Here is a 16,708-nt window from a genome sequence, read left to right on the forward strand (position 1 = left end):
AGCGAAGAGGGAACTCCCGCCCTCCCTCGCCCAATACCCGCCAGCCCCCCACCCCCACCCCCGCCACTTGCAATAATCCCCCGGGGCCTTGTTCTCAGTCCCGGAAGCTCTCGCCACCCAGGCTAGGGCAGGCCCTTGGCTGAAGCTGCGACTCCGAGTGCATTTATGCGCGGCCCTGGAAGAGCCTGGGGCCCTGCCTCCCGCCCGGCTCTGACGGTGGTGGTCCCGGCAGGAAGGCCGTCTGTGCTGCACTGAACGGCCGTCCTTCCTTCGCCCCCCGCCCCTGCCCCGCTGCCGCCGCCTCCAGCCGCCTTTTCCTGGCGTCTCCCGGCCCTGGTCCTCCTCTCCGCGGGGTGGCGCCACCGTCGGGTCTGCGAGCAGGCGGCTGGGCCCGGGCCCCGGCGCCGGCCCGAGAGGAGTGGTCCAGCTGCGCGCTTCCAGAGCCGCCCGCGAAGCCGCGCTGGTGGGTTTCCCGTCGTCCTTCCCGCCGCGCACCGGGCCCAGTGGGAAACCGGGAACTCACACTTGCAGCCCCGAGCAAACAAGGACTTCGGGGTTTGGGAGACAGCCCACGAGTTGGGTGCTCTTCTGGATACTAGGACAAGTCGGACATGCACGACCCCCTGCTCTTCTCTGCCTGGCCGCCGCCCCCGCCTAAAGCCCTTTACTTGCCGCTCGGGCTCTGGGGAAGCAAAGATCTCTCACCGGGTTTGGGGGAAGGTTGCGGAAAGCGGGGAGGCGAGCTGAAGTGACAGTGTGCACGGGTGGCCGCGCGGTGGCGCCCGCGCCCGCTGCGGGACGCATTCGGAGCACCGGGCTCCGCGGTGCCGCAACCACTGCCTTGGTCTGTTCATCCAGAAACCGGCTTTAGCCGCGAATTCAATGTAGAGTTTAAAAAAGTGTATTCGTGACCGTTACGTAGCGCTTTACAGTATAATCTACTAACATGTGCCACTTAGGAACAGAGAAAGGATCGATGAATGACAGCAAGCAGATTTGCAACCAAGTAAAAATGTGAACACGGATTTACACTATCCACTATTTTTTTGGTAAAAATTAACGGAAAATATTTCTAATTGTTCAAGAAAGTATAAGACACCAGCTTACTTTCTATCCATTCCTTTTATTTATTTAGTTATTTTTATCCATTCCTCTTACTTGGAGATGTAGTGTTCATCTGTTAAAGGTAAAAGAAGTTTCATCACTTTTTTGAAATCAGAGTACGCAACTGAGAAACATTGAATCCTAGGTGAATGCGGTATCAACACTTTCCCTTTACTTAGAATACTGCAAATGTAGGGAGATTGCTCTTTGAAGCCGGTTGATAACTCCTTTTTTTTTTTCAGTTGATAATTCCTAGCATGCTTTTTATATATCTTAAATACTCTGCAGTAGCCTTTGAGCTGCTTTCACAATATTTCCAGCTTCTTGCTTTATGCTTCCTGTAGAATTTTACATCATCTTTGTGGTTGAATGGAGCTAGATAACTAGTTCTGACAAAGTGAGGTGGAAGTGTTGTGTGTCACTTCTCGGCAGGAGGATTTACTTCCTGTTTTGGGTTGCTCCATACCCTCTTCAACTCTGGCACAACTGCTGGCAATGTTCCGGAAGTACCACCTTTATCAGCCTTCACATTTGACTCTGGTGTAACATGAATGAAGGATAAACCTCCGTTGGCTTAAGGTGCTGAGATTCAGGAGTTGTTACCTTAACATACCCTAGCCTATTCTTAACACAGCCTACTTCACTGATGAATAGATCAGACGTAGAGCTGTGCATAAGAACTTTGTTGCCTAGATAAGATGCAGTTATTTAATCAGTATTTCTTACACTCTTTGCCTTGTTCTCAGGACTCTTCCTCAAGAGCCAAGCTGGGTTTTTTTGTTGTGTTGTTGTTTTAATGATAATAAAGAAGAGGCAAGGTCTTTACCTGAAAATTGTCTTAAATTCTGCTTTGCCTCTTTTACAATATACCAGGATTCAGAATATCTCAACATGGGCCAGCATGTTTATTTCTAATACCTAGCTTGGCCCTTAATACCCATAAATATAAGACACAAAAATTTACCTGTGGTGTGTAGTGCCTTTGTCTCTGGTACACAGAGAATTTTTTTTTTTTTTATCCTCGGGGCAACGAATCATGATTTGGAATGAGAGATATGCCTTTCTTTTGCAAACTGGGTGAAGGGTGATTGGGAAAGAATGGATAGAAAAGCAGGACTAGCTACAGACATTTATAGTGGACATATTCTTAGGCATGGAAGCCTGTGCATGGAAGTTGACAAATGGGGGCCTGATTTATTGCCAGTGTACCTGCAAGAACATCATCATGAATCCCTGTGGGTTCACACACTCAAGGAAGACACAGGTCAGTGAGTAAAGCAATCCATATGTATGACAGTAGGTAGGGGGTAGTGGTGACTCTAGAGTTTTAAAGTGCTGTATGTTTCTTGTTTCAATTCACCATTATTGAGTAAAATTCTGTTGATCCACTTCTTGATTTCTGCAAGTAAAATTAGCAGGCTTGTGTTTTGCTTCTAATGCTAACTAGTGAAATTCCAAACTCTGACCTTAAAATGCAAGTCTTCATTATTCATAAAAGTACAATCTGAATATATGCAGATGTTCAGATAGGAGAGAGAGCATTTTGCATCATAAACCAGCTCAATTTGATAAGTCACAGGAGTATCAAGCTTATTCTGTGCAAAATGGAGCCATGGTGCATACTTTTTACTTACCAACTTGTTTTCTTGTCTGTTAAAAATATGTATGTCCCTAGAAGTATTATTGGAACAGATGGGTCTTATAAGACTCAAAAGACTTTATAAATGTTGCAGTGGCATACAAAACACTCAGAGTGGACTCTAGGAGCAGATGCTGGACAGAGTTGGGGGTGCAAGATGTTTATTAAAGATGAACCCCTGTGAAAGGAAGAGTGAAGAGGAAGGACTGGGCAGTGGAAGAAATCAGACTGCAACGAAAGCTCGATAAAGCCTTGGCCAACCCTGCTGAGGAGCTCGAGCAAATATTTCCACCTGGAGAAAGTGTGAGGTGGTACCAGGCCTTGACCTGACCCAGCACTAAGGCTTGGGGAATCGTCAAGTAGGCATCAATGTGGAGGACCCCAAGAACCTATTCCTGTCACAGTGATAGGCCAGAAATAAGGGTAGACTGAAGTGTAAATTGTTCAAATGTTAGGGTAGGCAGTCAAGTTCTAACAGAATGGCCAGCAATTGGGAGTGTCAGAGGCTGTCCTCACAGCACTCCTGAAGAAGCTGGACTGAACCAGAGAGGCCCTAGATGGCAGGGACCATGACAGGAAACCCCTGGCCAAATAAGGAAGAAAAAAAAAAAAAACTGAGAAAACATACATGCTTCCAGTCCTGCCCCAAGTAATGAGTATTACACCCTTATTAACAACTGTGGATAAAAACAGAAACCTGAACCCTGGGGCACAGTTTCTCTCTCTCTCTCTCTCTCTCTCTCCCACTCATGTATCAAAAGTGTACTTTCACCTTAATAAACTTTCCTGTTAGTGTCCCTCTGCTCATTTCTGTGTTCTATCTGTCCCTGAATTATTTCTCATGACAGACAACCTTTGGTGGTATCTTTGGGAGACGATGGGTCAAAGCCTCAGGATCCGGGGTCCACCCAGCAATACAATTAAGAAATTGCTTTAATCACAAAACAGGGGGAAAATTGAGTTCATCAAATAAGTAATTTAAATGATAAAGTACATGTGAGAAAAAACTGTGACAAAGATGGAAGCATGGAAAAATCTGGAGAGGAAGCACAAAAGAGGAGAGTGGGGAAGGAGGAAGCACTTCATGTTGCTTTAGTAATGACTTCTCCATTCTAGCTCCAGCCCAGGCGTCATCTTCTCTTAGCCCTTTCCCTGAAAATCTATCCACCCTGTGGAATCAGCAGAGAGCTCTCTCCTCTGAGTGTCCATGTCACTTCCTCCTTCAGTTCCCAATTCCTCAGGTTCCACAGAGGATCTTTGGGCCTCTTTCCTATGGTATTCATTCCCTGCAATTCTCATGTCCATTTTCTCAGTCAATAAGACCAAAAGTTATGTGTAATCAAAGAAACTCCTACTATTATATATGACCATTTCTTTTAATACAAATGTTGAAGTTGTAACTGGAGCACCTGGGTGGCTCAGTTAGTTAAGCATCCAACTGTTGGTTTTGTGCTCAGGTCTTGTGAGTCTTAAGCTATACCTCGCATCTGGCTCTGTGCTCTTGCCTGGAAGTCTGCTAGAAGAGTCTCTCCCTTTGGCTCTCCCCCATCTCACACTCATGTGCTCTCTTCTTTCAAGTAGATCTTTTTTAAAAAAAATGTTGGAGTTGTACTTCTAGTGAGATGATAATTGCTGTACTTTATTCTCAAAGAGAGAACGTTGTCATTGTCCACAGACTAGGGAAGCAGTGGACTAGAGTGCTCTTCCATCTACTTCACAGTGCTGAGTTGCTTAAGAGTGCATCTAGGTGGTGGATGTTAAAGGTGATCCCTCCCACATGGAGCCAGGAATAGGCTAGTCAGGAATGCATAATGCATCCTTGTATGGCAGTTAAGCTACGTTTTTTTTTTTTTTTTAAAAACAAATCTAAAATTTGTTGCTAGGTTTTTTATACTCCTTTTGTTTTTTTTCTATGCTTTAATAAAGTCTTTTCACATGTTTCAGTTTTATTTCAGCTGTGTTATAGAGGAGCAGAAAAATATTTTGCCTCCAAGTTGAGAGCCTATGTGGGAGAGTATAGCATTATCTTGAAACTAGTTAGTAATCATCCAGATAATCAGAAGGGGAGAGTACATCTCTAGAGGTAAGAGCTGGGGCTTTATGTCACTGCATCTCCCCAATTGAAGCTCCTTCCTGCAGTAGCCTGCTGGGAGTTCTAGGTTTAATTTATTAAGGAAAGCCACAGTTACGTTCTGTCTTCCTGTGGAGTGAGGGAGTGGGATAGGCAAACAGGATTCCTGGTGTCTCTGGACACAGAGAAGTTATGAGAAAGCCTCCAATGAAAGGGCAAAAATCATGCCCCCATTTGTCCTGGTGAGGAACTGCCATGTATCTCTATCAGCTGTGTGGATGCATTCCCTGCTAGTGTGCTGAAGAGAGAAGCCATGAGATAACTCCAGGGAGGTGTAAGCACCCATAGTCTCTCAGGAGCCATTTGTTAATTACATTTCCTTATTTGGGTCTCTGCTCTTTTGTCTCCCTGATATCCTTTCTTTTTCTGCCTCCTCCTCATTCTCTTTCTCATCTTAATCTCTTGTACATATGCACCCACTTACCTTTTCACCCTGTCCCTAGAAATACATTATTGCTCAAACTACATAGTAAGATAATAGACTGGACTTACAAGTTTTTAAAGATTTCTTTCAAGTAGGTCTCACTTCAAATCATCCCTGATTACCCAGTTTCCAAGTTTATCTCCACTTGAAGTCAACTCATTTGTTTGCTTTATTTCAGAGTTAATCAGATGACATGGGACTCAGAGTTCTAACGTCTTCAAACTTTTGGGTGTTTGCACCCCAATGCACGCACCAAAAAGAAGTGGGAGGCACCATCTCAATCCATGGGCACCCCCTGGGCTCTACTGCTGCTCTCCCTCTGGGGGCTTCTGGGGTGTCTTTTCTTGCAGCTGTTCGAGTTCCTGATATTTTGGCTCTTCTAAATCTCTCTCCTTTTGAAGGTAGGAATCTACTCTTTTCTCAAGACCAGAGTACAACGAGATTTCTAAATTCCACTTTTTCTTTCTTTGCAGTTCCTTATGTATAATCATACAGAAAATGGTATCCACCAAAAATATCATTCCCATTGCCACATAGAAAAGGACGTGAAACCAAACAGGAGTTAGTGTCTGGGGGCCTGAAAAAGAAAATGACAAGAAGAAATGCTAGTTAGAACGCAGAGGAATCTGGATGAATTATGTTTGGGAGGGAATACTGGCTGACACCTGGTATGCCTGTCCCCAGTGGAGACAACGGTAATTTCAGGGGGCAGATAGGTGCTCCACCTGAGTTATATGGTGTACAGACCAGGGGCAGGCTCCTCATAAGAGCTTAACTGCCAGGGCCTACTAAGTGGACTTCCTAGTTTCAGACAAAAATGCTACATCTATGCCATTTAATGCCTGAAATGGATTTGGGTTGAAGATAAACTTTTTTCCCAAAGAGTCTTTGTCTTGGAGCTCACAGTCTCTCTACCTCAGCCAGATATAGCCACTTGGGCAGGTATTTATGTGCAATCCACAAAATTCCCTACGTCACCAATCTACCATGTGAGCTCCTTGAAGTAAGAGCTGTACCCCACTGTCTTCATATCCCCACATTTATGACAACAGATGGAAGGAACTCAATATATTGATTAGATTTTTAGGGTGGGGGGAGGAACAGGGGGAAAAAGAAAATGAAGAAGAAAGGAAGGACAAAAGGAAGGCAATAAATGGAGTTAAGAAAGGAAACTTAATAGAGCTCATGAGAATAATGAAGTTACGAATCAAGAGTGGAAATGCCCCTTCATGGGTTTTTCCTGGGTGGGCCATGAAATCCCCTTAAACAAACCTCAGCCCCAAAGGAGAAAAGGGAGCATCTTCTCCTTGTGCCTGTCAGTTCCCCTCATGCTCACCAACCACTTGAAGCTCCAACTCAGGGCTGCGCTTGACGACATTGCCATCTTCTGTGGTAGCCTCGCACCAGTATAACCCTGAATCTTCTTTCTTAGCAGTTAGTATCTGGTATTCAGAGGATGTATTCCTGCTCAGCAGGGTCTTACTGCCCATGTAGAAGGAGAAGTAAAGTTGCAAACCAGGTCTCTGTAGGAGGAGCTTTGTTTCACAGCTCAGATTGACCACATGCCCCTCCAGGATGGGTGATGACAAGGATGCTTTTAGCACTGGGGCTGGAAATAGCTCTAAAGAAAAGTTGATGGGGACAGGGTTGCCTGCTTCAGTGTCAAGGTTCTTTTTACAGAAAATATACCTGGTTCCTCCTTGGGAAACCTGCCCCTAGAGAATGCATCTGTAAGACAAATTTTCCCACTTTCAGCAGAGAGGCATTCTTGGGGTTTCCTCATAGATACTCTTATAGTTGCCAACTTCCTCATTTCCTACTGGGGAGAATACCTCCAGGGATCCCTGGGTGGCTCAGTGGTTTAGCGCCTGCCTTCGGCCCAGGGCATAATTGGGATTGAGTCCCACGTCACACTGGGCTCCCTTGCATGGAGCCTGCTTCTCCCTCTGCCTGTGTCTCTGCCCTCCCCCCTCTGTATCTCTCATGAATAAATAAATAAAATCTTTTTTTAAAAAAAAAAGAATACCTCCACACAGTCCATGCTTCCCTGAATAGTCATATTACTGAGTATGTGACCATGCCTTTTGGTAATGGTCCACCAGGAGTGGACACTGACACACACTACTCGCCAGGTCAGTGACTTATTACTTGTGTTACTTACTTCCCCCAAAGATAATCTGGGACAATCCTCTTTTTCCCATCGGAATGAATTCTTTTTCAAACAGAAACTATAACTATATGAGTACTAAGATGAAAGAACCACAATGAGGCCCTCATGTAAGCTGGAACAGAGAAAGCTGCTTAGTTAGCACATGTTCAGAGAGAAGTAGAATCAGAGAGTCCATATTGCCCCTGAGAGATAGATAAAATGTAAAACCAAGTCCTAATGTCTTCATGGCTTCTGATTCTATGGAGCTTTTTATGAGACTCCATTGAGTTATTTTTTAATAACCCTCCTACATACCTCAAGTAAATCTCTATTCCTTGCAACTAAAATGATGAAATAGATCCTCACTATGCCCTGCCCTTCATGTTAGCTCCTGGGATTACTGATGGGCATTGCGATTTACTGGAAAGAGCAATAGACCGGAGGCCCAGAAGACTTCAGTTCCAGTTCTGGCCCAGCCACTGGTCACTGTATGGCCTTCAGTGAGATAGCTACCTCTCTGGAACTTAAGTCTCTTCTCTTGCAAACTGAAGTGATGATTTATAATGGTCCTTAAAACTAGAGCTCTGTGACTATTCAGATACATACCTTTTATAGTGATAGATACTCCTGCTGATTCGTAGCGATGCTTTCCCATGGCTGAGCAGTGATAGATGCCATTGTGATGTAGGGTGGTTTTCAGAATGGTAAATTCAGAATTCTGAGGAGAAAACTTCAAGACTGTGCCATTTTGGTAGAAAAGCACATTGTACACCAGCTTATTATTCCATCCATGACACCTCAAAGTCAGAGGTTCCCCTTCCGTGAAGACTCTGCCAGAGACCTGGAGTATTAGCCAATCTGGAAAATATATACCCAAAATGTATGTATACAGTAGCAGAGGGACAAGGAGGCTGAAGCTGGGCCCTGGTGGATTTCTTATCTTTTTTTCTTTCAACATTTCAACCTCAGAGCTCTGCCGAATTTGAGGCCTATTGCCCATCCCCCAATTATCTTTAGCTTTTTTGGGAAGAAAAGTAGTCTTTACAAGCAGCCATGCACACAGGCCCTTCTTACTTCCCTTGCCAGATTTCAGAAGTTGGTTGGGATAAAAACATTTTACTGTATGTGGTAGGCAATATTCTAAGATGACTCCAGTGTGTCACACCCTTGTGTAATCCCCTTGGGTGTGTGTGTAACCTGAGACTTGCTTAATGAACAGGATATGAAAAAGGTTACAGGATGTCTCTGTCACGATGAGGTTACGTTATATGACTCTCTTAGCTGACTGGACTGAGAGTCTCCCACTGGCCCTGAAGAAGTAAGCCACTATGTTGGGAGAGGGCCATCTGGCAAAGGCCTGCCTGGAGGAGCTGAGATTACTTCCAACTGACAGCCAGCTAAAAGGTGGGGACCTCAGGCTTATAACATAAAGAACTGAATTCTAAATTCTGCCAACGACCATGTGAGCTTGGAAGATCTGCAGGAAGGAACACAACTCAGTCAATACCCTGACTGCAGCCCCTGCAGAGCACCCAGCTAAGCTGTGCTGAGACTCCTGACCCATGGAAAGATAATAAATATACATTGTTTTAAACTGCTGTGTTTGTAGTAATTTGTTACACAGCAATAAAAAAAACTAAAACACTCCAACTCCTGACTACTATGTTAATGGCATCCCACATACTTGTTTGTCCCAAGACAAGCACACAGAATAGCAAACATTTCCAGATGTATATGTGCCCCTAAATTGACAGAATATACACACATGCGCAGATCAGTGATCTAGCTGCTAAAAACAAGCTCCAAGTCCAAGGGGCCCTCCCTTTTGATGTACATCTCTACACATAACCAAAAAAATGCTTCCTTTTTCTTTCCCTGGAGCAGTTGATTTGGCTAAATGGGGAGGAGGTTCTTAAAGGACAAAAGACAAAAAGGGACAGTAGTGTTTTTCCCCCTCCAGAATTTACCTAAGAACAGAAGGCAGAGGTATTCCAGTGGTATATGTAGCATGACTTTTATAGTTTTGGATGCTGTCACAGTGTTTCTAAATATAATGCTCTTCTCTCCCTTATTCCCATTCCCAACCAAGAGGTGCTCAAAGATTACAGTACCCCAACACACAAACACCTTAGCTTTATATATCCACAAACATGATGGGATCAGACACTGTCAAAAATACTAGTGATGATATAACATATCTGAATGACACAATGAATAGAGTTGATTTTTGTGGATTTATATAGAAGCTATAGTTTAAAGAAAATTCACATACTTTCCAAACACACATGCAACAGTTAAAAATACCGAGTATGTACTAAGCCACAAGCAATTTTCAACAAATACTAAAGAACTGATACCATATTTAACATAAAATTAGAAATCAGTAACAAAAAGCCACCTTCCTAAATCACTTCTAAATAATTCATGAGGAAAGAAAAAGAAAAAAGAATTATATACATACTAATGAAAATTAAAAAGATTTAGTCTTAAATGATAGTTGGGAGTATTATCAAAAATTTCAGGATACAGCTTTTTAGCAGACATTATTAATTTCCTCCTCAAAAGCCATTCTTTCCATCTTCATCACCTTAAAGCAGGATTGGGATGCTCATAGATCCTCAAACCAGCTATATTTTTGTGGTCTCAGCACATACAGATTTAACTGAAGTGACAGAGTTAGTGTACCTACAGGTGAACTCTCCTCTGCTGGTTAGCTGTGGCAAAACATTTTTAAATAAGGGCATAGAGAGCACCAACCCCAAAACCTGATGTATTTATACTGTACTACAGTAAATGTAAGCACTTTTTTTCACTGAAAAAACAGCATAGATAGTGAAAAGACAAGCCACAGCGTGAAAGATATTTGCAACACTTGAAAAAGGACTCATGTCCAAACTACAGAGATCCTGCAAGTTGATAAGGAAAGACAACAATAAAGAAAAATTGACAAAAAAACCCTAGATGGGTATTTTACAAAAGAGGATATCCAAATAAGTAATAAATGTAGAAAATGCTTGATGTCATGAGTCTTCAGGAAAATGCAAATTAAAGCTATGTGATGACTACTGCACATGCACCAGAATGACTAAACTGAAAGATATAGAAACCTCTGTATGTTAAAAAGAAAGAAAAAGAAAGAAGAAAGAAAGAAAGAAAGAAAGAAAGAAAGAGAAGAAAGAAAGAAAGAAAGAAAGAAAGAGAAAGAAAGAAAGAAAGAAAGAAAGAAAGAAAGAAAGAAAGAAAGAAAGAAAGAAAGAAAGAAAGAAGAGGGATGCCTGGGTGGCTTAGTGGTTAAGCATCTGCCTTTGACTCAGGGCCTGATCCCAGGGTTGGGGATCAAGTCCCACATCAGGCTCCTGCAGAGAGCCTGCTTCTTCCTCTGCCTGTGTCTCTGCCTCTCTCTTCATCTCTCATGAATAAATAAATAAAATCTTGAAAAAAAAAAAAAAAAGAAAGAAAGAGAGAGAGAGAAAGAGACAAAGAGAAAGAAAGAAGAAAAGAAAGAAAGCACCGAGTGTTGATGAGGATGAAAAGGAACCAGAACTCTTACATTCCACTGTAGAAGTGTAATATGGTATAACCACTTTGGAAAATTAAAGCTGAACAAATAGATGTACATTTTGTGACCGAGCAATTCCACTCCTAGGCATATCAACAGATATGTATACATAAGTGCACCAAAAAACAGGTATCAAAATGTCCACAGTGGGGGCACCTGGCTGGCTCAGCTGATACAGTGTGCAACTCTTGATCTGGGGATTATGAGTTCCAGCCCCATGTTAGGTGTAGAGATTACTTAAAAAAATAACATCTTAAAAGAAAAATGTTCATAGCAGTACTACCTGTAAGAGGCCCGAAATAGTGGGGCCCCTGAGTGGCTCAGTTGGTTAAACATCCAATCCTTGATTTTGGTTCAGGTCATGATCTCACTGTCCTGAGACAGACTCTGAACTCAGCGTGGAGTCCGCTTGAGATTCTCTCTCCCTCTCTCTCTGCCACTCCCACTCATCATGCTCTCTCTCTCTCTCTCTCTCGCTCTCTCAAATAAATAAATAAAGCTTTTTAAAAAAAACGTAAAATATATTATTCTCAGTAAGTCATTAATGCTGGGGCTTCTACAGTCTGTACAGAGGCAAAGAAAGTGGACTCTTCCTAGCCCTGTCTCACTTTTTTTGTCACTTGAACTATAAAGCACTTCTTCTACTTCAACTATATAAAATATCTTGTAAAAACAGTTCTGTCCAAGGGACAGTCAGTTAAGCCTCTGACTTCAACTCAGGTCATAATCCCCAAGTCCTGTGCCCCCTGGCTCCCTGCTTGGTAGGGAGACTCCTCCTCACTCTCTTTCTGCCCCTCCCCTTACTTCTCCCTCAACACATTTGAATGATTTATACTGAATAATGAAACATTCAGTTTCCATTTCTTGACAAATGGAAATCTTTTACAAATTTAAGTGGATATGTTGGGGGGGGGGGTTCCCTTCCATTCATCAACATTTAAAATGCTTAGTCTCAAAAGTAATTTCATGTCCAGAATATTATCTTACAGATATATTATGAAATGTGCTCCAGTCTATAAGTATAGAGATGTCTATTGCAGGACTGTAAAAACAAAAAACTGGAAATATACTACAAGTTTACTAATAGGTAAATGATTAAATCAGTTACAGCACAGCCATATGGCAGACATTTGAAAGTTCGTGGTAGATCTCTATTGATTTAAATAGACCTCCAAGGTATTTTAAGTGATAAAAGCAAGGTGTAGAACAGTATATAGAGTATTCAACCAACCATTTAAAAAAAAAATTCATTTCTTTGAGAGAGAAAGCAAGAGAGCACAAGCAGAGGGAACAGCAGAGGGGGAAGGAGAAGCAGACTCCCCGTTCTCCCTGTTGAGCAGGAGGCACAATATGGGGCTCAACCCCAGGGCCCTGGGATCATGACCTGAGCTGAAGGTAGACACTTAACTGACTGAGCCCCCAGGTGCCTCATCAACCACTGTTTTTTACGGTTCATAAATATTAACAGTTTTATTTCTATAGAAGGTGACCATGGGACTAGGAGTTTGAGGTGGAAGAGAGATTTCATTGTTCATCATTGTACATTTTTCTGAATTCTTATTTACTGTGTGCAGATTTTCAACAAAATTAGATCATTTTAAATAATAAAATCTTAGGGTCTGAGTTTTACACTAGATACCCTGCTCACAGCTGTCCCAGAGGGGTGCTATTGGGGCACAGTTTAAGGACCCTCATGTGATATTCTAAGTATTTGGACTTAATTTCACCTGTAGGCACACAGAGCTGAAACTTACACTCCAATAAATGAAAACACACATATCTGGCATCGATAAAGGGGAAAACATAAAGGGAGACCTTGTGATTTCCAGCTCTCCTGTTCCATGCCCTACTTACCTCTGTGGATTTCCAGCTGTATCGGGTCACTTAGGACTGAGAGACCTGTCTGGCACCTGTATTCACCATTGTCATTGACACTGGCAGCAGCGATTCTGTATCTGGGGGTCAAGGTCTGAGTGGCTGTGCCATTGAGAAACCACTGTGTAGAGCTGTCCCCAGGCAAATGGGGTCCCTCGCACCATAAGGTTACACTTTCCTCTTGGAATACACTGACCCATGGAGGCTGCAAGGTGATCACTGCCTTTACGGGGTCTGCTTGGGGATTAAAAAAAAAAAAGAAAGAAAGAAAGAAAGAAAACGAAAAAGAAAAAGAAGGGAAAAAAGAAGACCAAGTGGAATAAAAGGAAGATCTGAGTAATTAATAAGGTTTTGTGGAAGGCACAAGGTAAAAAATATATAGTTAGATGAGACTGAAAAATAAGCAAGTGGGAACCTGTAAAAGCTAGCTACTGAGAGCATCCACACCCCATGCACAGAGCTCCGTTCATGTTATTAAATCTACATCTAGATGTTGGAGATTTGGGATTCCTAAGAAACAAATGACTAAAAAAAAAAAAAAAAAAAAAAAAGGAAGAAGAAGAAACAAATGACTAATTTAGTTTTCATTGTTGGTAAAGCAGAAGAGTTTTAAACCCAGGCAAGTTGATTGGAGCTGGTTCTCTCATCCTCTGTGCTATACTGTCCCTGAGGGTTAAACTCAGGACTTAATTAGCATCTGCTTTGGAAATAGAGGCTCAAACTCCTCACTTAGAAAGAAGCCTTCAGTACTTGCTTGGTTCTCTCTAAAAAGAAAGTACTCAGCTTTCTTCTAAAGGGGACAGGTTTGAGGAATGTTGGAAGAGCTACGTCTATAGTTTTGCAATTCTGGCCTTTTCCTGCTATTATATACACACAGGCATTTAGTCCAAAGCTCAGGGCTTTTTCAGGAAATCTTAGAGAGAAACTTTAAAAACCAGGATTTTATTAAAATCATACTCCGAATATAGGAGATTTTACATAATTTATAAATCTTTCTTGTTTCTATCCTCTCCCTATACTCTCTTCTTCAGGAAAACAAAACTCACCCTTCAGAAGCAGGAATGTGGCAGAGGAAGAGAAATAAAGTTAAAGATTACTCACCTGTTTGTGCACCAGCTGGGACTGTAAGAGACCAAAGAAGAGAGACATAAGTTGGTCAGTGGGAGATGACAAGGAAAGGAGAATCAAGGAGACAAAACTAATATAGACTCTAAGGGGCCAGCTTAGGTGTCTTGAGTCTCTCTCTACCCCCTTTCTCAAAATCAGGGACTAGTGGTACTGAACAACCTATGGATGGTTATTGATGAGGCTTTATTTTGATATGATGCTTCCAGGCTAAATGTTATCACTAAGTCTCTCTTCCCAGGCTTTTGGTATAATGAGCATAAATAAATCATGGAAGCACAGATATAGTTGTCCCCACATTCATGAGTTCTAGTCTAGGATACCAAAGGAAGACAGTCAGAGCCACTACCCTTCTAGCTATCCCTCTATACCCAACTTACCCCAAAGGAGTAGAACTGTCAAGAGCCACATGTTATCTCCAAGCTGATGGGAACAGTGAAGTCTGTAACATGCAAGACATTGAAGAGTTTCTGCTGGAGGCTCTGGAGCTGAAATTAGAAAAGAGGAAGGAAACTGCCTCTTCTGACCACTACCATCATGCTCCTTTTTGGGGAAATACGTCCTTAATTCTTGCAGCATTCTCCTCCCATTCTCAAACTACTTAGCCTGTCTTCTCCAGTTTGAAACTCTGGATTTGGGGTTATGAAACTCTCAAATTCAAGGGAAAGACTAAAGTTTTTATTAGTATTCTATTCTTTTTTCTTTTAAGATTTTATTTATTCATGAGAGAGAAAGAGAGGCAGAGACACAGACAGAAGGAGAAGCAGGCTCCATGCAGGGAGCCCAACGGGGAACTCGATCCTGGGCTGAAGGTGGCGCTAAACCGCTGAGCCACCGGGGCTGCCCATTGATATTCTATTCTAATTGTATCTCTCTTTACTAATTCTGTTTTTGGGGTCTAAAATATAGCAAATCCTCATTTCTAAAGCTGGTTCAAAGCCTGGCCATTGTCTCTACAACTTTATCATTTGAATCCAGATTATTCTGTATCAACCTCTACATGACATGTGAGGAATAACTCATTTATAAGAGCTCCCCTACTACAATGAAGTCTCTATTCCTCTGAGAATACATACAGGATCAATATCCCATTTTGGTTTGTTTTTTTAAAAGCCACCTCCCTGAAAAACATTATGAATTTGGAGTGTTTATCTTGGCTATAGCTAAGGAAATTAACTGTTTAATGTAAATACTATAGAGAAGAAAAATGACTCGTATATATGAGTAGAAATATCTCTAAGAAGGGATGTCCCTTCATGGACATGCAAGATATTTCTAATGTTTTACTGTTACTACCAGCACTGCAATAAATAGTTTTACACCTATCTTTAAGAACTCAACTTACTATCTCCATAGGATACATTCTGAGAACCAACATCACTCAGTCCAAGAAAATATACATTTTTTTCTTTAGATACATGTTGTCAGATTGTCTGTTATCATTATCATCATCATTGCATATATTTGTAGAGTGCTTATGATATACCAGGCAAATATGCTTGATATGTCTTTTTTCATTTAACCCTCAAAATAAAGTATGAGTAGACTCTCTGGTTGTCTCTGTTTTGTAAATGAGAAAACTAGACAAAGAGGAATTTGGTAACTTGCCCACGGTTATAAAAAGTAGAAACCAGGTTTAAAGACAGGCACTTTGATTTCCTCCACAGTCTCTCCAAGAGAGTATAAGGGGGGCAGCCTGGGTGGCTTAGCGGTTTAGCGCCGTCTTCAGCCTGGGGCATGATCCTGGGGTCCCGGGATCGAGTCCCACATCAGGCTCCCTGCATGGAGCCCGCTTCTCCCTCCGCCTGTGTCTCTGCCTCTGTGTGTCTCTCATAAATAAAGTCTTAATAAAAAAAAAAGAGAGAGAGAGAGAGTATAATGGTACCCACTCCACCCCTCACAATTCCTTTGTAGTACAATAGTTGCTTCTTTGAAAAATGAGTGAATGACCAGAAAAACATGGGGAAATGAGTATTGTTGTGGAAGAGAACTGAAAGAGAACTGTGAAGGATGAAATACTTTTTTTCTGATGAGCATCTGCAGTTTCCAAATGTAAAAACAACTAGGATAACAGAGCAAACACTGTAATCAAGGCAGACGAATCTCCAGTATGTAATGACCAGTGAAAATTATGATACTCAGACGAGCCACTAGAAGTTACATCTATCTTTGACATTTATATTTCCATAGACTGATGATAGTTTACAAGACCATCATAGGCTTCATACAATACGCTTTTCTCAAAGGGACATGCAAAGTCTTATTCACCTATTTTAATTAAAAATTTTCTCTTATTTACTACAGAAAATAATTTGTGAACAATTATTTGATATAGTTTTTAAGGTAAGATCATATAAATTTTATACAGAATTGACCAAGAATTTATCTTATTTTTACACTCTTTGCCAGTAAAAAGCAGTCAGTAATACTTTATTTTCTACTCAATTCCTTCTTTAACAACCATATATTTTAGGAACTATTCAAACCTATACAGAAAGTTTTAAGTAAATAATTGCATATAATGTCTACACCACAATTTTGCTTAATATGTTTTGTATGTATGTTGTATATCTTTTGAATATACTACCTTGATATATTTGCTAATGCTGGAAGTGTTTTTCAAGAGATTTGATAAACTTTACCTGATGTTTTTCTCCAACGGCTGTTCATTATAAAAAGTTCCTGATTGGTTCAATTTCAAG

The 16,708-nt window shown here is 41.6% G+C and overlaps 1 protein-coding gene and 1 long non-coding RNA gene across 4 annotated transcripts in view; one reads left to right on the top strand and one right to left on the bottom strand.

The window, feature by feature from the left end:
* Positions 1-5,449: 5,449 nt before the first annotated feature.
* The window catches only part of FCGR1A (Fc gamma receptor Ia), a 28,491-nt gene continuing 17,232 nt past the window's right edge, over positions 5,450-16,708 (bottom strand). The window contains exons 2-7 of one of the 3 annotated variants that reach the window (XM_077842478.1): positions 14,387-14,494; positions 13,983-14,003; positions 12,861-13,118; positions 8,054-8,305; positions 6,635-6,919; positions 5,450-5,875 (exon numbers count right to left, since the gene is read on the bottom strand). In XM_077842478.1, coding sequence (XP_077698604.1) covers positions 5,601-5,875; positions 6,635-6,919; positions 8,054-8,305; positions 12,861-13,118; positions 13,983-14,003; positions 14,387-14,417 — 1,122 coding nt within the window. In that variant the 5' untranslated portion in view covers positions 14,418-14,494 and the 3' untranslated portion in view covers positions 5,450-5,600. Of the gene's footprint in view, positions 5,876-6,634; positions 6,920-8,053; positions 8,306-12,860; positions 13,119-13,982; positions 14,004-14,386; positions 14,495-16,708 lie in introns of those variants that run through there. The other 2 variants (XM_077842477.1, XM_077842479.1) reach the window with 2 other exon arrangements.
* Positions 7,884-9,041, top strand: LOC144280444 (uncharacterized). The gene is made up of 2 exons (XR_013348849.1): positions 7,884-8,327; positions 8,729-9,041. It is a non-coding gene; the product is annotated as an uncharacterized LOC144280444 (long non-coding RNA).

Source organism: Canis aureus, chromosome 12, assembly GCF_053574225.1.
Source record: "Canis aureus isolate CA01 chromosome 12, VMU_Caureus_v.1.0, whole genome shotgun sequence".
In the NCBI taxonomy this organism is placed as follows: Eukaryota; Metazoa; Chordata; class Mammalia; order Carnivora; family Canidae; genus Canis; species Canis aureus.